The 24,609-nt window shown below is 51.0% G+C and overlaps 1 protein-coding gene across 1 annotated transcript in view; it reads right to left on the bottom strand.

Annotated features, from left to right (window-relative positions):
- Positions 1 to 5,180: 5,180 nt before the first annotated feature.
- The window catches only part of ALOX5 (arachidonate 5-lipoxygenase), a 49,695-nt gene continuing 30,266 nt past the window's right edge, over positions 5,181 to 24,609 (bottom strand). The window contains exons 5-14 of the mRNA XM_042907587.1: positions 22,594 to 22,700; positions 20,646 to 20,818; positions 17,248 to 17,394; positions 10,855 to 11,058; positions 10,031 to 10,117; positions 8,427 to 8,605; positions 8,016 to 8,137; positions 7,560 to 7,660; positions 7,042 to 7,212; positions 5,181 to 5,908 (exon numbers count right to left, since the gene is read on the bottom strand). Coding sequence (XP_042763521.1) covers positions 5,729 to 5,908; positions 7,042 to 7,212; positions 7,560 to 7,660; positions 8,016 to 8,137; positions 8,427 to 8,605; positions 10,031 to 10,117; positions 10,855 to 11,058; positions 17,248 to 17,394; positions 20,646 to 20,818; positions 22,594 to 22,700 — 1,471 coding nt within the window. The 3' untranslated portion in view covers positions 5,181 to 5,728. The remainder of the gene's footprint in view (positions 5,909 to 7,041; positions 7,213 to 7,559; positions 7,661 to 8,015; positions 8,138 to 8,426; positions 8,606 to 10,030; positions 10,118 to 10,854; positions 11,059 to 17,247; positions 17,395 to 20,645; positions 20,819 to 22,593; positions 22,701 to 24,609) is intronic.

Here is a 24,609-nt window from a genome sequence, read left to right on the forward strand (position 1 = left end):
AGCTAGGAATGTGTTTTACAATTTTAAAAGGTGGTTTAAAAAAACTGAAAAAAAAAGTTTGTTTTAAAAAAATGCAGCAGATTGGGGGCACCTGGGTGGCTCAGTCAGTTAAGCCTCTGACTTCTGCTCAGGTCATGATCTCACCGTTCCTGAGTTCGAGCCCTGTGTTGGGCTCTGTGCTGATGGCTCAGAGCCTGGAGCCTGCTTCGGATTCTGTGTCTCCCTCTCTCTCTATCCCTCCCTGACTAGTGCTGTGTCTCTCTCTGTCTCTCAAAAATAAATAAATGTAAAAAAAAAAAATGCACAGATTGTATGTGGTCTACCAAACCTAAAATATTTTACAGGAAAACATGTGCTTGACACTGCTATGGATTTAAAGTGTGTATCTTTTATATTGCATGTTGTTGGATATTGACTTTTAAAATTATTATGCTAATCTCTGCCTCTTAGTTGGAATTTTTAGTCCGTAAACATTTGATGTAATTACTAAGTTGTGTCTACCATTTTATTATTTGATTTTTTTGTCCTTTCTTTTTTTTAATTTTTTTTTAAACGTCTGTTTGTCTTTGAGAGAGACAGAGACAGAATGCGAGTTGGTTAGGGGCATAGAGAGAGGGAGACACAGAATCCGAAGCAGGCTCCAGGCTCTGAGCTGTCAGCACAGAGCCCAACGCAGGACTCGAACTCACGAGCTGTGAGATCATGACCTGAGCCAAAGTTTGACGCTCAACCGACTGAGCCACCCAGGCGCCCAGTCCTTTCTGTTTTTGTTTCTCCGTTCCTCTTTTTCTGCTTTCTTTTAAATTATTTATATATTTTCACAATTCCATTTTAAGTCCTCTCTTGGTTTTTCACTATACTTCTTCAACTTTTTTTTTTTTTTTTTTTTTTTTTGGGACAGAGAGAGACAGAGCATGAACCGGGGAGGGGCAGAGAGAGAGGGAGACACAGAATCGGAAACAGGCTCCAGGCTCCGAGCCATCAGCCCAGAGCCTGACGCGGGGCTCGAACTCACGGACCGCGAGATCGTGACCTGGCTGAAGTCGGACGCTTAACCGACTGCGCCACCCAGGCGCCCCTTAAATTTTTTTTTTTTCAACTTTTTTTTTTTTTTTATTTATTTTTGGGACAGAGAGAGACAGAGCATGAACCGGGGAGGGGCAGAGAGAGAGGGAGACACAGAATCGGAAACAGGTTCACTATACTTCTTTACATTATTTTTAGTGGTTGCTCTAGGGATTATAATCTACTACTTAAAATTTCACAAACTACTTAGAATTAATATTTGACCATTAGATATAAGATGTAGAAACCATGTGGCGGAAAAAGTCTATTAATATCCATTGCCTTTTATGCCATCTTCATATTGTGCTTACATGCATTATAAATGCCACATGACAATGCTATAACACTTGCTTTAAATAATCATATATGTTGAAGGAAGAGGGGGGAAAGTCTCTTAAATTTACCAAATATTTGCCATATCGGACACTCTCCCATCCTTCCTGAAGATCTGAGTTTCCATGAGAGCATTTCTTGTAGTGTAGATCTGCTGGCAGTAGATTCTCTTTATTTTACTTGAAAATTTCTTTATTTCATTTTCATACTTGAGGAACATATCTGAGAATTCTGTGTTGGTGATTGTTTTCTTTCAGTGCTTTACTTTTTTTTTTTTTTTAAAGTTTATTTTGAGAGAAAGAGCATGAGCTACCGGGGTAGGGGCAGAGAGAGAGGGGAGAGAGAGAATCCCAAGCATGCTCTGCATTGTCCACACAGAGCCCAAGGCAGGGCTTGAATTTATGAACCATGAGATCATGACCTGAGTCAAAACCAAGAGTTGGTTGCTTAAGAGACTGAGTCACCAGGTGCCCCCTTTTAACGCTAAAAAATGTTGTCTCAGGGGCACCTGGGTGTCTCAGTCGGTTAAGCGTACGACTCTTGATCTCAGTTCAGGTCTTGATCTCACGGTTGTCAGTTTGAGCCCTGCCTTGGGCTCTGCACTGGGCATGGAGCCTACTTAAAAAAAAAAAAAAAATGTTGTTTTGTTGTCTTTTGGCCCCCACAGTTTCTACAAATTTTTAAAAATTTTTTTAATGTTTATTCATTTTTTTGAGAGAGACAGAGCGTGAGTGGGGGAGGGGAAGAGAAAGAGGGAGACACAGAATCTGAAGCAGGCTCCAGGCTCTGAGCTGTCAGCACAGAGCCTGATGCAGGGCTCAGACCCATGAACCATGAGATCATGACCTAAGCGGAAGTCAGACGCTTAGCTCACTGAGCCACCCAGGTACCCCTGGTTCCCACAGTTTCTGATGAAAAGTCATTTGTAATTCAAATCATTGTTTCATTGTATGTCACCTGTTACTGCTTTCAAGGTATCTCTTTAATCTCTCCTTTTGAGGAGTTTGACTCCTCAGGTATGGGTTTCTTTGTATTTATTCTGCTAAGTTTTGAGCTTCTTGGAGCTATAAGTTGTTCTCTCACCAAACTTGGGAAATTTTTGGCTTTTATTTCTTCAAATACTTGTTCTGCCCCATAGTCTTTCACCTTCCCTCTCCTTCTGGGACTCCAATTACATGTATGTTAAACCTTTTTTTTTTTTTTTTTTTTTAACACATTTATTTTTGCGACACAGAGAGACAGAGCATGAGGAGGGTAGGGGCAGAGAGAGAGGAGACACAGAATCTGAAGCAGGCTCCAGGATCTGAGCTGTCAGCACAGAGCCCAACGCGGAGCTTGAACTCACAAACCGTGAGATCATGACCTGAGCTGAAGTAGGACGCTTAACCAACAGAGCCATCAGGTACCCCTGTTAAACCTTTTGATATCGTCCCATAGATCTCTGCGGATCTGTTCATGTAAACACATTCTCTTTTTGCTTCAGATTGGATCATTTCTATTGATCTGTCTTCAAGTCACTCTTTGCTCTGTTCTGCTGTATTAGTTATTTTTTCCAGATAGTTTTCAGTTCTATCTAGAATTTCCATCTGATGATTCTTTTTCCTCCTCTTCCCAGTCTTCTCCTCTTCCCCTCCTCCTCCTCCATTCTCTTTTACAATGTGTACTTCTCTGCTGAGATTTCCCATCCTTTCATGAATTGGTAACATATTTCCTGTAACCCACAGAGCATAGGTATAAAAGCTTCGTTGAAATTATTCTCTATTAAGTTCAACATCTGTGTCATTATATGGCAGTTTCTGTCAGTTGTCTTTTCCCTGAGAGTAGATCACATTTTCCTAATTCTTTGTATGTTGAATAATTTTGGATTGTGCTCTGGCTAATGCGAATGTTCTTTTTTTAGAGATTCTGAGTTCTCTTATATTCCTCTGAAAAGGATTTTTTTAAAGCAAGCAGTTAACTTGGTTGAGCTTAAATGGAAAACGGTTTAAAAGCCCAAATCTTGGGGTGCCTGGGTGGCTCAGTCAATTAGGCGACCGACTCTTGTTTTGGCTCAGGTCATGATCTCACGGTTTGTGAGTTCAAGTCCCGCATCAGGCTCTGTACTGTGACAGCACGGAGCCCACTTGGAAGTCTCTCTCCTTCTCCTTCTGTCCCTACCCCACATTTGTGTGTGTGCTCTCTCTCTCTCTCTCAAAATAAATAAACTTAAAAAAATTAAAAGCCCAGATCTCACGATAGTTGTTTCATCCTCCATTGAGCTGTCTGCAGTTTGCCCCCTGCCTGCTCGCTTAGGGGTCCGCTGGAGGTTTGCACAGAAGTGGGGCTTCCTGAAACGCCCCTGTGGCAGCACTGGAGTGGTGCTACTGAATATCCAGCTGCAGGGGAACTGACAGGGCCAGGTGCAGAGAACATATTTCACTGACAGCTCCAGCTGCCACACCTTTGGATCTATTGTGACCTTCATTCCTGTCAAGACCATTTTTGTCATTCCTGCCTGAAGCAAGATTTCTATAATGGGCCACTTTTGCTTGAGGACTCCATATTAGCTGGAGCGAGGCTTTCATGGAGGTGCCCTGCAGTCTGGAGCCCATTCTACCCAGTCCTTCCTTCCCTGTCCCCTGCCCTCCACAGGGTTGGACCTGCATCACCCTTCCTCTCCCTTCCTTTGCTCACGTGGCCTTGCTGATTCTAAAGGTTGGTGTGTTGGACATGGAGCCGAGTGAGTGCCTTTATCACAACCGTAGTTTATGAAGTCCATCACCAAGGTCACTCACAGTGTGGACAGTTCTCAGAGGGATGGAAGGGAGTTTGGGGTCTGGGCCTCACTCTGGTACCCATCCCAATGGTCAAGTTTCCTTAGAGGGTCTTGTGGTTTCAGGAGCACATGCATGCCTTCTCCTTTGCTTATTGGCCCTGGTGGAACCTTTTACTTAGACATTGAGCTTCTGGCCCAGCACATTTCCAGGAACTCTGGAGACCCTGTTGGTGATTCTGAAGCCAGGGGCTGGGGGTTATAGGTTGGGTCTGTGTGTAGGAGGAGGACACAATGGATCACCATGCCCAAACTCAGGGCTGGTTCTGCTTCTTGGGTGTGGGGAAAGAAATTCATTTTATATTTTCTTTTATTTTAATTTTAATTTTTTAATTTTATTTTAAGTTTATTTCTTTATTTTGAGAGAGAGAGAGGGGCAGAGAGAGAGGATCCCAAGCACTGACAGTGCAGAGCCTCCCACGGGGCTCAATCTCCCCAAATGTGAGATCATGACCCAAGCCAAAATCAAGCGCCAGATGCTTAACTGAGCCACCCAGGCGCCCCAAGAAATGCATGTTAAAAGTCATTTTGAGTCCTCTCTTGTTGGAGAAAACATCCCCCAGCTTCCAAGAGAGTACCTAGAACATGTCAGGTGCCTTGCAGGAGGAAAATGAGGAACCAGACCTGGGGCACACAAGGAAGGTGGGTGGGGTCCTGGTCCTCCAGGGGCTCTGGGTCCAAGGGAGAGACCGTGTGGGAGGATGACAACAGAAGTTTAGACAACAGCCTGGGAGATAGGTGAGCTGTGGGCAATGATGCCTCCCTAGACTGGATGACATTTGAGATGTATTCTGAAGAAAATTCAGGAGTTTCTGGGAAAAGAAGAGGGGGAACCACCTTCTATCCCGATGGGGTTTGAGGGGGAAGCTCTTGCTTAGATGGAATCACAGTGATTGTGGCTTTTTCTGTGGGGCAAGGGGATGTGAGCTGTTTGGGGGTGACTGGAACATAATACACGGAAGGACACCTATTTTAAATGCACTCCTTTATTTTTATGACAGCCAATTCTTAATTCATTCAACAAGGATTCATCTGGGTACCTACTATATGCAAGAAATTGGACCAAGCATAAATAGAACAGAAAATAATCATTCCATGTCTCCCAGTAAGAACGAACATCTATCAGTTGTCCTGACTTGCTGTTGCTGAGTGGCGTGCAAGCACTGAGCTAGGCGTAGGCAGGAAGCTACACAGTCCTGCTCTGTGTAGGACGTGTCCCTGCAGCGTATCCACATTGATCGAAGTATGGGATTCACTGAAAACTAGGGAACAAACTGGAAAATGCACCAAAGCTTAGGCTGAATGTGGCCCAACCTGGGCAGCCTTCGGTTTGAAGCCAGCCTGGGGCCTGGGGGTGGAATTGCCAGGAATCCTGGCAGCCTCAGAAGAGCAGGCTGCCAGCAGTTCTGCCCCAGGGCCGCCCGGTGTGCCTGCCTACCTGGGCAGGCTGGAGTCTGGCTGCTGAGCCCAGTCGCGGGTAGTCGGCCGTCTTCAAGGGAGACTGGCCCGGGTGGCCACTTAGATGGCCACGCTATTGGGAATCCGGTCTGGGGACAAGTAGTAATATGGCAGCTTCTTGTTCTTGTTGCGCTCAGCAATCACGCTGACGATGGCAGCAAGGTTCTTGCGGAATCGGGCCATGGCCTCTTTTACAGGCTTCTCGATGAAATGCTCTTCTGGGTACATGCCCAGGAATAGCTAAGGGCCCGGACACAGACAGACAGACAGGTTACTCTTTGACAAGGGGGTGTAAACTGATAGGCCTTGCTTGTCTCACCCCCAGAGATGATCCCTTGGAAAGTCAGCAAGGGAGCACCTGCTCATTTCCCCCTCACCACCTGCCCCCCTGCTGAGAGTACCCCAAGAATGCTCCTGGGCTGGGGTCTTCAGATGAATGGGCAAAATAACTGCCGTGCTGCAGGGTGGCCACAACAGCTTGTAATGGCGGCAGGTGAATGCGGACGCTGTCGGTGGTCCCAGCTGTGCTGGGAATGTGGCTGTGCAGTCCTGCTTGGCCCTGTTCCTGTGTAGCATCCCTGCCTTCCCATCTGGGCTCTGGGCAGCAGGGACACAGGGGTTAGCACTAGCCTTTCCAGCCCAGGAGAGCCATGGCCACACCCTGTTGGGGTGCTGTGCTCATTTGTATACTCACGTGGTGACTGCAAACTAAAACTAGGCATATTTAAAAAAAAATTATTGGATTGTTAAAATTGGAAAGTTTCATACCCAGGGCTGAAAAGGGTGGGATTTTGGACTTAGTTTGTGGAGGGCAGATCAATCTCAACGTTCTTTGACCCAGAAATTCCTCTACCAGGAACACATCCTCTGGCCCTACTAAACATGTGTGCAAAGACACATATACAAAAAAAAAGACGTGAGGGACCAACACATTTGCAAAGTCCCCAGAACAACCTAAATGCCCCCTAAAATGCCCACAGGCCTGGGGGTGGTTGGAGTGGTAGTCATTCTGTGAAACACTGAGCAAATGCCATGGGGTCGTGTTTGAGATACTGAGAAACCCAGCTTTGACATTAGGTTAAATAAGGTGTATGTGCATGGGAATGTCTGGAAGGATACCCAGAAACTTCTTAGTTGTTACCTCCGGAAGACAACAGTGGAACAGAGTGCCTGTGCTCTCCTGTCCCTCCCTCACCCTGAGCTCCAACCTGGTGCAGACCTAAGAACCCCCTGGGTACCCAGCCCTGGAAGTCAGGACTCCCTGAGAGCAGGCGTCCAGCCTAAGCCCTTAATCACAAAGCCCAGAGAGGGAGAAATGGGTTAACTCTGGGTGACCTGCCCCTAGAAGGGGCAGAATGGTGTCCAGTGCTCACCTCGTTGTCTTGGAACTGGCTTAGTGCCCACACTGCGCCCAGGTGCCAGCAGGAGCGGCCACGGTCTGGCAGCGTATCCACAATCTGCTCGATGGTGACCACGCCCTTGGTTGTTGGCGGTGGGGCCCGCATGGTTGGGGGGGCATTGGGGATCCAGGAGCACCAGTCATACTGTAGGGACAGCCACAGACACATGGGGGTGCCTCCTCAGCCAGCCACCACCCATCTGCGGCTGGCCATGCCCCTACCTGCCCGACAGAGCAACTGCCCAGGTGCCTCCCACCCTCCTCCATCTCCTCCTGCTCCAGCAGGACTGGGCCACAGTTCCCCACTCCGGCTGGCACCCTTGGCTTAGTGGGGAGAATACACTCAGGGAACGCGTAGTTTCTGGCCCCGAGGCTGCTGGAGATCAGTCCCGGAAGACGAGGAAGAGAGGCGGCCCTGCCTGGGCCCTTTAGGAGCGGCCTAGGTGACTCTGGCAATTTCCTGCCCAGAAGACTCATCCTGCCTTTGCCTACCTGGCCAAAGTTCACTGCTGCATGCTGGGCGGAGGCTGTGAAGATCACTACTGTCAGGTACTCCGAAAGCTTCTCTCTGGTCTTGATGGACTTGGGGAAGCCTAAGGCAGAGTCAGAGGCTGGCTGGGGAGGGACTGATGACCCACAGGCACCCTCCCCCAACCCTATCCCAGGACCTGAGCACCCCCACACAAGGGTTTGAGGGGCCCAGGCATGGACAAGACACTGTAAGGGTTGGCCCAGTGTTCCCGATGTTTCTGACCCTGGTTTCAGTAGCTGCAGAGAGTCCCTGAGATGTCCCCATAAGACATATTTGTGGGCAGGGCTCCCTTGGGGGCTCTGGCCCCAGCACCAAGTGCTAAGATGGATGTCATGGGCCATGATCGCCCGAGGAAAGTCAGAGGTGAGGAAAGAGCAGAAGAGACAGCTAGAAGGAGAGCTGGGGGCAGTCTGTACCTGAGGTCTTCTTGCCCCGCATGCCATACACATAAACGTCCTTCACAAAGTCCTGCAGCTCCTGGTCCTCTGCCACCACCTGGTCACTCTTGTAGTAGATGCCTACCACCTCGGCCGTGAACCTGGCTCAGGAGGAGGGCCCAGCTAGGAGTGGGTGACTTGGCCAGGGTTTGCAGGGCTGGGCTCCTGAGCTCAAGGGCAGGGCTACACTGGTGGCCCTGTGACTTATTCCTTAATGTCCAGGCTCAGGTCACTCACCCCCGCCCCCACCCACATACCTTCCTTCCTCTATCAGTGCCCTGACAATGGAGCCATCCACTGGCCCGCTGAGTCAGTTGTCAATGCCCTGGTCCTCTTCTCCTCCAGGACACCCTGCTCAGAGTGGGTCCTACAGCCCCAGCGTGCACTCACGTATTGATGGCCTCCCACACCAGGAGCCCATCGTCCCGGTAGAAGTAGTAGGGAATGTCTTCTGTGCTGTCCATTCCCCGAGCTTTGATGGCCTCTGGGAAGCACAGGGAGGTATAGGTCAGGTCCTGCATGGCCCTCTGCACCATCTGCACGTGTCCACCGCCCCCTGTGGCGTTGGCCTTGAGTGGGAGGGAAGAGAGCACTGTGAGCTGAGGTCAGTCGCCATTCTTCCTTCTTGCCCAGGGCTCACCGTAAGAAACCATGAGCGGGCACTGGGAGACCAGGCACATGGAGGGGCAAGTCCACATCCTGTGGGTTTAGGAGGTGGGGTAGGAGGGATGCTTAGCTCCGAGAATGCCAAGGGCAGCCCAAAGAGGCGGTTCTAGAAATGCACATCTGCTCGATCTTATGCAAGGGGGCTGCAGTGGAGGGGAGTGTGCAGAGACCGGGGGTGGGAGGGAAGCTGTGGGAGGGCGGGGCCTGCTCTGGTTCTGAGCACAGGCTGCCCTGGGGTGAAGAGAGGGGCATATACCAGCCACCATGACCCACACAGGTCTTTCGAGGGCCTGTTGTGTGCTTAGGTGAGGGCTGGAGAGAGGCCCAGGGAGAAATGCCGGTCCTCATCCCAGCTGCTGAGATGTAGGCACTCATGGTGGCTGAACAGTCAGGCCCCAGAAGCTTCAAGGAGGACTCGGGTACTGGGGTGCCACACATTGGGCCACAGGTCATTTGACCCAAGCCGGACTGTTCAGAGTTGCTCCCTGGACTATTTGGATGGGGGGTGATGGTCATCACATGGGAACATGAGAGCCTAGAGCTCCCTGTGATGAGGTGCCATTACCCCGCCCATGTCTGTCTGCAGAGCCTAGCTGGGAGAATGAGGCCAACACAGTTTTTAAAGAGTGGTAGAGTGCCGCCAGTGTGCTTGTCCCCTGGGGCCATTTGAGTGCCTGGGTTCATTTTGGGAGGGGTCGGAGGCTCCCCCACCTCACTATTGTCCAGGGTTTTGAGATAGTACACTTCTTTTCCAGCTTCAGCTGCTTTGACTTGGGTTTTGTCATTTGTAACCCAAACGATGGCTGAGGCTTACTGGTGACCTGGCTGCCTCACTAACAGGAGACGGAAGAGGAAGAAGGGCAGTGGTGAAGGCTGCCGGGAGGGTCCAGGCTTGGGAAGGCCACAGGGGGTCGGAATGGGCCAGGTGAAGGATGGGGAGGGAGGGGAGGGATCGTCTGCCCAGAAGTGCAGAGGGTGGGCGGTGGTGCTCAGTGAGGGCGCCAGAGCAGGAGGCAGGATCTACACCGCAAGCCAGAGGATGGCGGAGCAGCGGGAGGAGGCGACGGGGCCACATCGGCCGGCAGCGGAAGACGTGACAAGCAGGCAGTGCCTTCCGGAGAGGAGAGGTCCCTGGTGTGGAAGGGGCCAGAGACTGGCCAGAGGACCCGGGGCGCCTTCCCTCTGAGCGCCTCCTCCAGCCTCCCACCCTTCCCAGGCATCCACCGCCGTCGTGGTACCGAGGGGCCCGTCTCCCGAGAGGAAATCTGGTGTGGGCTTGGAGGTGTGGAGAAGTGGGGCCCTGCAGGAGGTGGGTAGGAGGTGCTCACCTTGTCGAAGAGGCCGTACTCGCAGATGAGCTGCTCGCGGGCCTTGGTGTTGATGGCGATGGTGAACCGCACGTGCGCCACCAGCAGCTGGGGGAGGGAGGAGCAAGGAGAAGGCCTCAGAGAAGGTCCCTCAGGCCTCCTGACCAGGTCTACTCTTCCCAGGTGCCCCCAGAGCCCTCTCGGCGTCCCACACCCCTGTCCACTGAGGAGGGGTGATGCTAGGGCCGAGGGAGGAAGTGAGGGTGGCCATGCTGATCTTCACTGCTGAGTAGCTGCTGGAGGCTGGTGGGGCTGGGGGGCGTGCAGCTTCCATGCTTAGTGACATGATGACGGTAAAAATGGGAATAGTGAACACGTGTACAAAGCTTAACTATGTGCTAGGCACTGTTTCAAGCTCCCCGAATTTGTTAACTATTTTGACTCTGACAATAATCCGAGGAGGCAGATGTATTATTTGCTCTGCTTTACGGATGGGGAAATGGGCCCAGAGAGGTCTTTAGGGCCTGCATCACCCCAGCAGTCAGTGCGAGGAGGATTCAGGGAGAGAGAAGGGCAGGGCTACCGCCTAGGATCAGACAAGGGTGACACTGACCTCATTTGCCTCTTCTAACTCTGCTCCCAGGCCAGGCCCGGGCTTCATGTGCTCAGGAGCCCGTAGGCTCAGAGCTGTAGCACTGCCCCCTGAGCATCTCTCCAGGGGCCCGTGTCTGCTGGCTACTCCCAGCCACAGTCCTGTGGGGGTGCCAGTGCCCCACCTCCCTCCCTCTGTCCACCCCCATATCCCAACGCCCTCCTCCACCGGCTGAGGCCGTAGCTTGCCGTACCTTGAAAATGGGGTGCACAGCGGGCAGCTGGCGGTACATGGCAATGCCAAAAACCTCAGACACCAGATGTGTGCGCAGAAGGTGGGTGATGGTCTGGTGGACGTGGAAGTCACTGGAGCGCACCCAGATTTTGGCCAAAAGCCAGTCATATTTTGCATCCGAAGGCAGAAAAATCGGGTTTTCATCCCCCGGGACTTGGTTGAGCTGATACATTAGAGAAAGAGAATACATGGCAATGTTTTGTTCTACATAGCTTACGGGAGAGCCTGGCTTCTCAGGAAACCCCAGAAGAATCCAAGTGTCTTACAACAGTGGTCTCTGAGTCACAAGAGGCTCACGGAGGAGGGCAGAGGGTCCAGGGTTTGCATTTCCCACCCCAGCGGCATCACTAGGATGCTGAACACCTTCCTGAGCCTCTCCTAGCTCTGGTTCCTCCATCTGCAACACTGCTTACCTCCCAGAGTTACGGCACGTGAACAATATGGCTAAAAACACCAGCAAGGAGCAGGTTGGTGTTTCCACTCCTGCCTTCATCTCTCTCGCCTCCCTTGCCTGCTTGCTCCCTCCTGGTTTCCGCCCGCTGCTCTGACTGCTGCTTTTCCATGGCCCACACTTTCCTCTTTTCTTCCCTTAAAGGCTGCTGTTCCCCAGGCTCTGGCCGGTGTTCCTGACTTCCCTTCTTGCCCTTGATGAGCGCCTCCAGTTCCCAGGGCTCTCGGGCGCTCAGGATGCAGTGGCCTAGGTCACAGTCTCTTGAGCCCAGACCCGCAGCCAGTTGCCTCCTATAGGAGAGAACAGGCTTGCCTTTCCAGTTTCACCTCCAAGGTGGGGCCAGGGTGCCTTTTTTTTTCCCTAAAATGCAAATCCTGTTATGTCAATCTCCTCTTTGAAAACACTCAGTCACCTCTTAAAGCCAGAAAAGAAAAACCCCCAAACTCCATGATCTGGCCGCTGACGCCCCTGCTGAAGTCACCCTATGTTCAGCCCTCCCTGACCACCAATCCTTGGACCCCAGCTTTGCCCATGACAACCACCAGCCTGCACAGCTCCAGGCCTTGACAGTGTGATGTCACGTGAGCTCTGTTATTGCCTCCTCTTTGAGATGAGGCCTAGCCTTCCTGGGATAAGAAGGCATTTTCCGGAGTGGAGGGAGCAGCATTCAGGCTGCTGGAACTGCGGGCCAGGGCTGGGGCTGGGCCGGGCCTTGGGCTCTTCAGAGACGGTGTGGCTACCGCAGACTGACCCAGGAGGACAGCTGCTGAGACCGTGGGGAGGGGCCAAACCTGCTGGACTCCTCAAGGTCATGCTAAGTATTTTGGAAGGTAGTTTCCCTGTCTCTCCTTTGAAAATAGTGCTATCTAGTCGAAATACAATGTGAGTCACATGTGGAATTTAAAATTTTCAGGCAGCCACAGTAATAAAAGTAAAAAAAAAAAAAAACTGAGGTGAAGTTTCTTCTAATGATGTAATTTTATTTTACCCAATATGTCTAAAATATTATTTCAACATGAAAATAATACCAACACCCTGCAAGTCAGGTATTCCTTGCCATGTTACATAAGGGGAAATTGAGGCTCAGAATGGTTGTGCACTTCTGCCAGGTCACACAGTGGATAAAGAGCTGAGCTGGGTTGGGGCCCATGCTCTGTTCCTTCTCAGGCACTGCCTTCAGCCTTTCTCTCCGCTGTACTGCCTAATCCAGACTCTCACATGCTTTCCCCTTGAACTCTTACACTGGCCTCAATGGCCGTGCTGATTTGGGCATCCCCCTCCTACCCATTCTTCTATCTTCCCCCCTCCTGCCCAGGCTCAGTGACACTGTGGCCTGATCGTGTCCTGAACACCTTGTTGGTTTTGTTTTTTAAGTTTGTTTTTTGGTTCACAAAGTCGCTGTTTGTTTATGATTAGAAACTTATTGATAAAAAAAAAATTGCTGTCACTTCGGAACAACATAATAAAAAAATCCCCCCATCATCGAGCTTCTTGGCTTCGGTGCGTATTTGTCTGTTCAGCTTTCCGTAAATTGGACACTGTTACAATGAATGTCTTTCTCTTCTTTCTTTTGCTCACTTGTGCCCCAACCAGCCCATCCCAGTGTTCCCTTCTGCACTTTCCCACGTGTCCCCACAGGACATGAGTGCTGGTCTTGTCGTGTGTATGGTACGCCGCGTCCTGCATTCAGGTTCTGTAGATGACCTCTGCCCTGTGTCTTGCTTTTCTGCTTAGTTACTCATTGTGGAAGCCCCTCAGGTCAGCTGCCATACGTCCAATTCCTTCCTTGTAAAGGTGGCATCACATTTTGTCGTCTGGACATACACGATTTCATTCAATCGATCCTCCGCTGCCTCCAGATTGTCTTCAAGTTTGTTTTCCCTCCAGGAACAATGCCTTGTGATGCCCTCACACGTGCGTCCTTACTGTGAGTGCCTTCATTTCTACTGACTGGGCCGGGAATGGCTGTGCTAGGGACAGACAGGCCCTACTGTGGGCTCCTTCAGCTGGGACACACCCGCTCAGTGAACTGCACAGCCCTGAGCCCCTCCTACCCCCCTGGCCATGCCGGCCCCTCCCTCGGACCCTCTGACCACCCACTGCAACCCAGAACCTCAAAGAGGCGCACCCCACAAGTGCTGCAGGACCTGCTCCCGTGAAGGCCCAGGTACTGACTTTGAGCTGCCCAGGCCTGCCCGTGATTAGAGAGGGAACGTGCCCCGGGCTTCAGTGACTCATGGCCAGTGGTGGGGGGGCGCTGTCCCTGCTAGAGGTTGGGTGTTATCACTGGTTTTTGGTTCCAACCTAATGAGTCAGAAGTAGTGTCTCATTGTAATTAATTTCCATTTCCTTAACTACTAGTGACATGGGAGGGATTCTTCCATATGCTGATTTTTCCATATGTCGCCTCTTCTTCCAACTGTCTATTCCTTTTCTCTGCCCATTTTTCTATTGGGATATTTGCCTTTTCCTTGTCAATTTAAAGCAACTATGTGTACATTATAGATATTCATATGTTTTTTTTACACATCAAATATGCCTGTCTTTTCCTTTATAACTTCTGGGTTTCCTGTTTTTACTTTAAGGAGTCTCCTTAGCATCCACATTATACATTGTTCTCCTAAATTCTCTTTTACTTTTTCCATTTTAATCTTTACTTCATCTGAAATTTATTTCTGTAACTAGTATGACATATGAGTCCAATTTAATCTTTTCCTTATGCGAAGACAGTTGTGATAGTACCACTGAAATTCTATCCCTTTTTACTGAGAAACCACCATTGTCATACTTTAAATTCTTATGTATTGGGCTTATTTCTGGCCTCTTTATATACCGTTCCCCCCACTCTGTCTGTTATGCATAGCACCTGCCTTGAACAGGGACCTTATGGTATTCCTTAATACCAAGCAAGGAAAGCCCTCCTTGTTTTTTCTTTTTCAAAGAATTGTTGGCTATCCTTGGACACTTCTTTTTCCATATGTATCTTTAATTTCTTCTATTTGGTTTTCACATCTCCCCCTCACCCCCCCCCAAAAAAAAGAAAGAAAGAAAGAGAGAAAGAAAGAAAGAGAAAGAAAGAAAGCCTGATTGAAAATTTAATTGGAAGTGCATTAGATTTATATGATTAAGTTTGGTAGGACTGACATAAACTTCTCTTGTTCAATATGAAAGAAAGCACGTGTGAAGATTTCATTTTATAGCCTTTAAAATGATGTTACAGTTTTTCTTTATATGGTATCATATCGTATTGTTAGCAGGCAAAACGCAATTGGTGCTTTTGAGGAGCATATGTATCCAGACGCATTGCTAAATCCACGTGTTAATTCTAATAGCTTTTTGACAAATGAGAGTCTTAGGTTTTCCAGGTCCACCATCACATCATTACCAAAAGATAGTTTTCTCTCTCTCTCTCTCACATTGATTATTTTCTTCTTTGTTGCGGATTCCAGGACCTCCAGGACCATGTTGAGTGACAGTGGTGACATCAGCATTCTTATTTATGATTTTAACAGAAATGGCTTTAGGCTTACCATTTTTGAATGAGATTTCCTATCTCTATCGCAGGGAAATAGATTGCTTCTGGCACATTTTAATATTTACTAGTTGGGGCTGCTAAATGCTACCAAGTTCCCTGTTGGAGTCACTTGATACAATCAGAAGCCTTATTGTGTTTTCTTGCTATTGAAACATCTAGGAATAAACCTGGCTCGGTTATGACCCCTTAGTCATTCATGACACTGCTACATTCACTTTGCTATTGTCGTATTTGGATTTCCTTTAAAATCTGTCTTTGTAACTTGGATTGGTCTTCTGTTCAGCTTTTTTGGAGCCTGCCTGTTTTGAGTTTCAGCATGAAAGTTATGCCAGCTTCAGAGAATGAATTCAGGAGCTGAAATACTTGAAAGAGCCCTGGAAATGTGTGCTGTTTACAGGCTAGCTGGAGCTCAGCTGCTCACCACATGGGCCTTTCACCAGTCTAGACATTTGGTCAGCTTCCCAACTGCTTACACGGATACTGGCCTGTTTTCTACAGTTTCTTCTAATAATTTATACTTTGCCAGGTTTTTACCCATCCCTTTCAGCTTCTTCAAATTTGTTGCCATGCTATTACTCTTAAAAAAAAAAAAAGCACTCTTGCGATTATGTCTTCTTATTCCTAATCTTGTATATTTTTGCTCCCCCCCGCCCCCTTTTCATTAGCTTCATGACAGGGTGATTTATTTTCTTCGACCTTTTGAAGAACCAGATTTTGGATTTACTTGCTTTCATTTTTGTGGTTCTTTACAGTTTGCAAAGATTGCATTTTCGGTAGAGGGAAGAGATTCAGGAACACTGTGACTTGCCCAGGGTCCCACACCTGCTAACAAGTGGCAGAGCTGGGACTGAAGCCAGGCCCCTGACTCCAGGCCCCTCCAAGAAGCCTCTGGAGGACAGGCTGCTTCCAAGGTGCCTGCTCGTGGTCAATGGCTCCTCTCCTTGATCTCCTAGCTCTGTTTGCTTCTCTTGCATTGCCTGTCCCTTCAGTTTCTGAAGCACAGGGCTTCTCTCTGATAGGCTGGGAATCCCTCTGGGGGAAGATGTGCTCCTGAGACCGGGAGATGGGAGCTCGAACTCTGGAGCCAGACGGCCTGGCGTGAATACCGGCTGTACGGACTGTGTGCGCCTGTGTCTGTTTTCTCATCTGCTGAATATGATCCACAGCAGTGATCCCCGCCCTTGGAGTTGTAATGATGACCACGTGAACAGAGGCGGGGCCTGCTCTGAAACCCTGACGGCCAAGTGTTTCAGAATCCAGAATTTTTAGGATTTTGGCAGTGCATGTACTTCATTATGTGACACCTCTCTCCCATGCCCTGTAATATTTCACAATCAAACACACATATTTCGGTAGTGCTACACACGCCTGTCACATCGAATGAGGCAAAGCTTCTAAACAGTCTCTCCTTTCGGTTCAGAGCAAGTTTTGCTGCCAATGAATTTGCCGCAAATTTTTGAAAAACCTAGCAGTTTTAGAACTTTTTAGATTTCAGAATTGAAGGTAAGGGATTGTGGACGGTGTCACCTTTGGGACAGTCTTGTCACATGGTGAGCACCTGGCAAAACCATCTGTGATTACGCCCGCAGCACTCAATGCCCGGTTCACAGCTGGCTCAAAGTAAAGTTTGCTGAATGCCTGTCCACCTGTCCCCCATGGGGGCCCCTGTGCAGCAGCCCCCCTTCACAGACCTACATCTGGTGCTGTCCTGGGTGGGGGTTCTTTCCTGCTGTCTGAATACCAGTGGCCACAATGTGCCTGGTGCTCTGAGGAAGCAGAGGGCAGCCAGGAATGGGAGAGGTGACGCTCTGCCTCTGCCTCTTTTCCCCAGACTGCTCCTCTCTCCTTCTCCTTCCTCCTTGGTAGAGAACAACCCGTGGACACTAGAAGGCAGCATTGCAGGACTGGGCTGGTTCGTGAGGCCAGCCTCCACGATGCCCCCTTGTGACCTAAATCTCCAGCTCATCCTGCAGCCTCCCCTGCCTGGCCCCTTCTGGTGTTTGGACTTGTGTCCCCCGCCCAACAACCAGGATGCTGGGAGTCGGGGTGGGATGTAGTGTGTTATTCCAGGGTAGGTCCTCAGCGGAGCACCTGGCTCTGCAGGAAGATGTCCAGTGTATCTTGGGGGAGGGAAGCCCTTTTTGCTCCTCACGGACAGCCCTCCCCATGGCTGGCAGGCAGCCCTAAGTTCTGGCTTTTCTTGTTCACCTGGCAGAGGCCTCAGCATTTGGCACCCTCCCGAGGAGATGAGAAGCAGAGTGGCCTCTTCCTCCTGGAGGTTCCGGTGGAGACCTAGAAAATTCCTCCCCGGGCCCTGGCTGCCGAGGGCAGAGCCGTCCGGGAAGGGAGCAGGGTGGGCCGCCTACCTGGATGGCAATGGGGACAATCTTGTTGGCCAGATTCTTGTACAGCAAGCAGATGGGCGCTGCCAGGAACTGCAGAGTGCAGGGGTCCGTTTTGTTGGCATCGATGCCATCCAGCAGCTCAAAGTCCACGATGAAAATGTTCCCCTGCTGTGGGAGGCAAGGGGAAATATGTCCACATCAGTCTCAGCCAGGGACGGAGCCGAGAATCAGGCCTAAGGGAGGGAGAGGTGCTTTCGAGGCCCCAGCGTCTGAATGGAGTTCAGAATTGATAGTGCTGGCCCCCGACTCAAGGCCGATGCACATCAAGAGCTTTCAGAGGTTGCGGTGGTTTTGTGGGGATGGAGGCTTCTAGACCCTCATGAAAGATGTTGAAACCCACAGCGGTAGGTTGATAAGAAAGAGAGAGTGCAGATAAAGTACACAAGAGAACATAAATTCCAAAGAATGACGCTGCAGGACTCCATTTACATGGTGTTCACAACTAGGCAAAGTTGAGCGTCTGGAGGAGAGACAGGGGCAGGTCTGCAGGGGTGGAAGCTCGGCTGGAGGGGGGCAGGGCTGAAGGGGCAGGGGGGCAGGGTCTGCAGAAGTGGGGTCTGCAGGGTCCAAGGAGGTCCTCAGGGTTTGGGGAAGGGTGGGCTCTTCAGGGTCAGGGGAGAGCCTACAGGGGCAGGAGGGGGTCTGTGTTCCTGGGTAGGGTGTTCTGTGTCCTGGTCTGAGGCTGGTGGCATGCTGGGGTCACTTGGTGAAAATGCATCAAGCTTGCTGACACTCCTGATTCCTACTCTTTGCTGTGGTTATTAAAAAAAAAGTTTTAAGTTTGTTTATTTTGAGAGAGAGAGAGTGCAAGTGGGGGAGGAGCAGAGCGAGAAAGGGAGAGAGAGAGAGGATCTCGAGTAGGTTCCTCACCATCAGCGCAGAGTCTGATGTGGGGCTCAAACTCAGGAACTGTGAGATCATGACCTGAGCCGAAGTCGGATGCTTAACTGACTGAACCACCCAGGCGCCCCTCTTTTCTGTGGTTATTATACTTCAAAAAAAAAATTGAACGTGCCTGGGATTTGGGGAAGGGAGAAAGCCACCTTTTGCAGAATACACTTGGATCTTCTAGAGGGGGCCCAACCTGAGTGCTGTGAGGGTTCCTTTCACAAAGCTGGGGCCCGCTCAGTCAAGAGCTTGAAGAATTTGTCTTAATTTTGTTTAACATTTATTCATTTTTGAGACAGGGAGAGACAGCATGAACAGGGGAGGGTCAGAGAGAGAAAGGGAGACACAGAATCTGAAACAGGCTCCAGGCTCTGAGCTGTCAGCACAGAGCCCGACACGGGGCTCGAACTCACAGACTGCGAGATCATGACCTGAGCCGAAGTCGGACGCTCAACTGACTGAGCCACCCAGGCGCCCCAAGAGCTTGAAGAATTTGGGTAGAGGACCGGTGGCAGGTCGGGTCCACAGGTGCTCGGGTGAGATGTGTGTCCACAACTCTGCCAGCTGGGCCACCGAGCACATGCTTCAGGAATCCCGCTGAGGGGGACCAAAGACCAGAAAGGAGCTAGGGGACTGGTCCTTAAGGACCTTCCTCCTTCCACCTTCCTCCTTAAGGGCCATGGCCGTCATCTGACACCAGTGATGAGCTCGGAGCAGTCTGTCCGCAGTGCATGTGGGACAGGGGTGGGGAGGACAGAGTTTGAGGACCATCATAAGTACTGCACAGAAGGAGTGGCTGCTGATCAAATCTTGAGAAGACTCAGGTTAGTTAAGGTGATGATGCCAGGCTAACAGGAGGCCCTGGGAACCCAGGCCAGGGAACCAAGAGGCCTGGGATTTGGGCCTGTACCTGGGGCATTTCTCTGTTATTTTTCCCACCTCATCTCTCTGGGCCTCAGTTTCATCCTTCTGAAAAGTGAAGGGGAAAATCCTATCTCTTAGTTCTGATGTTCTGGGATTCTGTAGTAGACATTGGTGTTTTGTCTGTCTGGTGTCCCTGTCCTCTCTTTTTGGTCCTCGTATTCCATTTTCCTGGCCCTAAGGACTGACTCAGGAAATGAGGAATTGTGCCATAGGAGATGAGAGATGTGTGTGTAAGAGATGGGATAGTGTGTGTGAATGAGACGGATGGTGTGTAAGACTCTAGTCAGTGGCGGCTATTAAATTATTGCTTCATGACCAAAACTACAGCTAAACCTCAAGACCATCACTCACAGGAAAGATGACCATTCTGACAAAGAAAGCCACCACGCACCCCCCCACCCCCCGCCACCTCCGGAGGTGGCAAGGACTCCCAGGCAGAAGCTGTTCCCCTGCCAGAGAGCTACTAAGTCCCTTCCAGTTCTAGGATTCTGTGGCTTTCAAGGTTCTTTGATTCTCTGATTTGAATTGTGAAACCTATAGCCCCTGAAGCAATATAAATCTATCCAGAAATTAAGTCTACAAAAGAATACTGCTCTGTGTGCATGCATGTGTGAGTGTGTACCTGTGTGGGGGCATGTGTTGTCCTTGTCAACTGTCCATGTGACCAGGTAGTGTGCTGGGGCCAGGGCAGGGTCAGGGCGAGGGGGTTGGGACCACCTGCCATGGGGCGGTGGGACTCCCAAGGGATGTGAGCCTGGCAGGTGTCTCCAGAGTCAGGTAGGTAGGATGTGGGGCTGGCAGGTCTGTCCACAGATGGCACAGACCATCCCTCTCTAGCTGGGCCCCAAGGCAAGCTGAGCAAACAAGACGTGGTGACCGGAAACCGAATGCCACCTAGACACCTGGGGGGGGGGGCAGGTGTCAAGGGCCCCGCTATCCTGGATCTGGTGGAAGAGGTCAAGTGACTGGAGAGCAAGGGCCATTCCTGTCCCTTAAGTCCCTGCAGGTGATCCAAGAGGAGGTCTGGGGAGAGGGTGAGGGCAGAACCAGGAGACACTCACATTTCTAATTTGAAAGTTAAAAATTCCATCCATTTTCTCCCTTCTTTTTCTGTTCTGATACAAGGTTTGCTTCTTCCTCCAGTTTCCTCACCTTTGCAAGGTGGGTGACAATTTGATGACCGTGTGTGTAAAGCATCTCTCACAAAGCCTGGCCCACAACTGACCTCCTGCTCAGAGGGAGTTCTTTCCGTTAGTGATATCGATGTTGAAAATATGGATACGTTCCCAGCCCCTGAGCATTGAGAAGTATCCTCCTCAATCCCTCCTCTGGCACTGGTCACGAGAGTTTCCATAAATGCCCAGGGAAGGGAAGAAATCGTTTCGCAGAGGGCAGCCGATTTCGCCATGGGCCCGGCAGACAAGCCCGGAGATCGTGGCCTGTGGGCTGGCGAGCACTGGCCAGCAGAAAGCGGTTTCCGCTTGACAGAGGGTGACCTGGCCATTTGAGCTGGCCCTGGCCAGCATCACCAGACAACCCGGTCCTACCTCGATCTCCTGCTCCAAGGTGAGGTTCCTCTCCAGGCTGCACTCCACCATCTCCGTGGTCACAGGGAACTTCTCGGGCAGCTTTGTGCAGCGCTGGATCATCACCGGGTTGCAGCCATTCAGGAACTGGTAGCCAAACATGAGGTCTTCCTGCCAGTGCTTCATGACTCGCTCTATGGGGGAGAAGATCGTGGCCCTGCCTGAGCTCCGAGTGGGGGCAACCCGGGCTGCAGCCCTCCTGACCCTGGCTGAGGGCCAGAGTCGCTGCTGGGTCCCTTCTCCCAGGTGTTTGCTGCACAGCTGGTCAACCTGGAACTCTGCTTGCTGTGCCCAACTGCTTGGCCACTGGGTCAGGCCATGGCACCACCTTGTCTTCCCCGAGCTGCCCTTCGCGGCTCAGAAGGTTCCGGAGGAATCCCTTTCTCAAGAACAAAACCAAAAATGGGCAAATGGGATCACATCAAATTAAAAACCTTCTGCACGGCAAAGGAAACAGTCCACAGAGTGAAAAAACAACCTGCAGAATACAAGACACTTGCAAACTGCACATCTGATAACGCATCATCTCCAAAATCGGTAAAAAACTCCTACCACTCCACAGCAAAAAACCCTGATAACCTGATTAACAAATGGGCAAAGGACTTGAACAGACATTTCTCCATAGAAGACATACAAATAAATGGCAGGTATATGAAGAGATGTCCGATGTCACGAATCATCAGGGAAATGCGTTTCAGAACAATGAGATATTGCCTCACACCTGACAGGATGGCTGTTATAAAAACAAAAGACAACAGGTGTTGGTGAGGACACGGGGAACCTGGAACCCTTGTGCATGGGTTGGTGGGAATGCAAAATGCTTGGCCGATGTGGCAAACAGTAGGGTGGCTTCACAAAAAATTAAAAATAGAACTTCTGTAGGATCCAATGATCCTGCTTCTGAGTATTTATCCCAAATAATTAAAATCAGGATCTGGAAGCGAAATCCGCACTCCCAACGTCACCGCAGCACACTTCATAATAGCCAAGATGCGGAAACAACCTAAGTGTCCATTTACAGAGGGATAGATAAAGGAAGTGTGTTGTATACATATGATGAGACAGCATTCAGCCTTAAGAAGAAGGATATTCTGCAATATGAGATGAACGTCGTGGGTGAACGTGGAGATGACATTATGCTGAGTGAGATCAGCCGGTCACAGAAAGACAAATATCACACGATTCCACTCACATGTGCTGTCTAACACAGTCAAGCCCATAAAATCAAGGAGTGGGCTGGTGGCTGCTGGGGCCGGGGACGGGAAATGGGGAGATACGGATCAGTGAGTGTAACATTTTAGTTAAGCAAGATGGATACGTTCTAGAGATCTGCTGTACAACATTGTGCCTCTGGGGAAAAAGAGACTCAAGGCCTTCCACCCCGGATGGAGGGAGACGGAGGGGGATGGAGGGGAGCAGAGGCGGGGGAGTCTTGGGGAGGAGTCCACAAAGGCAGTTTTCACCTGGTGCTTACTTCAATACCCGTCCCTCACCCATCATTCCCATTTCCTTATGTTTCTGTTGCCGTGTTTTCCTTCCGTGCTATCCCTGGCAAGTACAGTGCTATTGCTTCACCAAACACATCCTGCTCCAAGGGAACCCAAAGTCGCTTTCATGCAAATCCTTAAACACAAGCTACGTTCTGCCTTTACTCTGCTCAGAAGCGCCACAAATGGCCGATTCATGTAAACACAAAGCTCTGATATTTCTGAGACTTGATGAAGTGAGGGTGAAGGTGCTCAGTCTTGAGTGTCCAAAGGAGGAGAAACCTCTGGGCAGGAGGGTGAAGGCCAGTGAACGCGGGACCCGGGGCACGGGTGCCCAGCCTGTCGGAGAGGGGCGGGACAGCCCTTTCCAGTTCCCAGGCAAGTCTCCCCAGCACCACGAGAGACCCCAAAGGCACACTCACCCGAAATAGTGTTGCTGATCTTGACGAAGATTTTCTCGAAGTCGGCAAAGTCGCTCCAGGAAGACTGGAACATGTGCATGAAGCGGTTGATGAACAGGTTCTCCATCCTGCAGACCAGGAGACAGCGTCCCCACTGGCACTCGCTCTGGCCTTGCCCCCCTCTGCAAAGCCCCTTCATATTGTGGTCTCATGAGGCCTCTAGACACCTCCTGGGCAGCAAGGAAATGAACCCAGGGCAGCTCTGAGGGGGCAGCTTTGTGGAACCAGGACGGAAGCAGGTACCTACACCGATGCTCTCCCTACGGCATCTCCCCTATGAAAGAGACTGGCCGCTGCCCTTGAGAACTGTCCACAGTGCCTCCTGTCCCGTCCACGCCTGCTTTCGTCCATGCCTTCATTCATTCACTCATCAAACTTTTGCTGCCCCCCCCCTCGGTGCAAAGCGTCCAGGCACAGAGCGCCGTTATCTCCTCTGCAGCTGCTCTACCTAGTCCTCTGGGGTTTTAGGGGATGAGGGATTCCATCGAGCGTATCCTTTGCTTTCTGCTTAACTCTGGCTCTGTGCCTGGTGCTGAGGGAGATAATTTTCCAAATGCTCGTTACACAGGATAGCAAAATAAGCCAGGACAGGAGCTTGATGAATTTAAAATGCAGGCTGCAGGTACTCAAGAGTGAGATCTGAGTGGCCTGAGCAATCCCAGGGGCTGGCTGGAGGAGGCGACTGTGGGATGGGCCTGGGGAAGGTGGGGGAGAGTGAGAGGTGTCCCAGACCTCCCTACTAACTCAAGCAAGATGGAGGACAGAGGCTAGGGAATTCTGGCCAGTGCTCATGGGACACACTCTGCCTTAGTTTCTCTCTCTCGGCCACACCCACCGCTGAGGATACCAGGCAGTTATCGTGTCTCTTCCCCACTGTCAATGTTCACTGTCCACTCCTCCAGAGTCCAAGACTCCTACCTGTATGTCCTCGCTTGGGGCTTTGCATGGAATACCCAGTGCCCCTTTTGTCACCTCCTGAGCCTATGGGGTGTCTGGAGGGCTCGCCTGGAGTACCCCCAACTCCTCCTTTGATCTCAGGGAAGTCGTCCCTTCCCCAGACCGGGCTGCCTGTGATGCTGTGTCTGCAGTGCTGATGGCAGATTAAGTACAGTAAACACGAATACCTGAGTCTACCTTAGTCCCCTGGAGGGCAAAGGCGAGTCTGTGTTGCTCAGTGCTGAGCCTAGACCTCCAGGTGCTCCGGTGGCTCAGGCAGCAGGGATCACTGAGCAGGGCAGTGCAAATACCTGGGGCAGGGGACCAAGCTGGCCGGCGCCAGGGAACTCCCCTTCCTATCCACCCACCTCCCAAGCAGAGCCCAGCCCCTCCCGGAAGCAGTACCCCTAACCCGTGCAGGCCCGGGGAACCTCCTTGGACTCACTACTTGGGGGACGAGGGGGATGGGGGAGGTGCTGGCTGGGGCCCAAGTGCTGTCACAGAAAGGCTCAGGAGTCCCAAAGCCACCGCACACCTTTGCCAGCAGAATCAAAGGACTGAAGTTTGGGTGTTTTGTCCAGAGTCCACCTGGCTGATGGGGACAGATGGCTGTCTCATTGCAGGCGAGGCACCAGGGAGCATGCATGAGGGCGGCAAGTCTTTGTGACTGAGTGCAGCGACTTGGCAGATAAGCAGGAAACTCAGGGGGCCCCTCCCAGCCCTGCCAGACATGGAAAAGGCGCCCGAGGCAGAACATGACATGCCTTTATGACTCCCCTCCGCATCCCCCCTCAGTCTCACAAATGCCACCCTGGGACCCCCTAGGAGCCCACACTGCCCAGGATGCCACATGCCCAGGGGCCATGAGCCTTGACTTCTCTGTGAGTTGGATGACCCAGCTGCCTTGCAGGCTACTGACAGGTTGAATCCTTGGAAGGTGCTGGAGTGCAGCCTGGGTATAGTGGCAGACACAGCAGGTGCTCAGCACCCCGGGGGGCTGGAGAATGACCCTGGTGTCTTCCTCTAGGCTGGTGTCTTCGA

Source organism: Panthera leo, chromosome D2 (assembly GCF_018350215.1).
Source record: "Panthera leo isolate Ple1 chromosome D2, P.leo_Ple1_pat1.1, whole genome shotgun sequence".
Taxonomy (NCBI): domain Eukaryota; kingdom Metazoa; phylum Chordata; class Mammalia; order Carnivora; family Felidae; genus Panthera; species Panthera leo.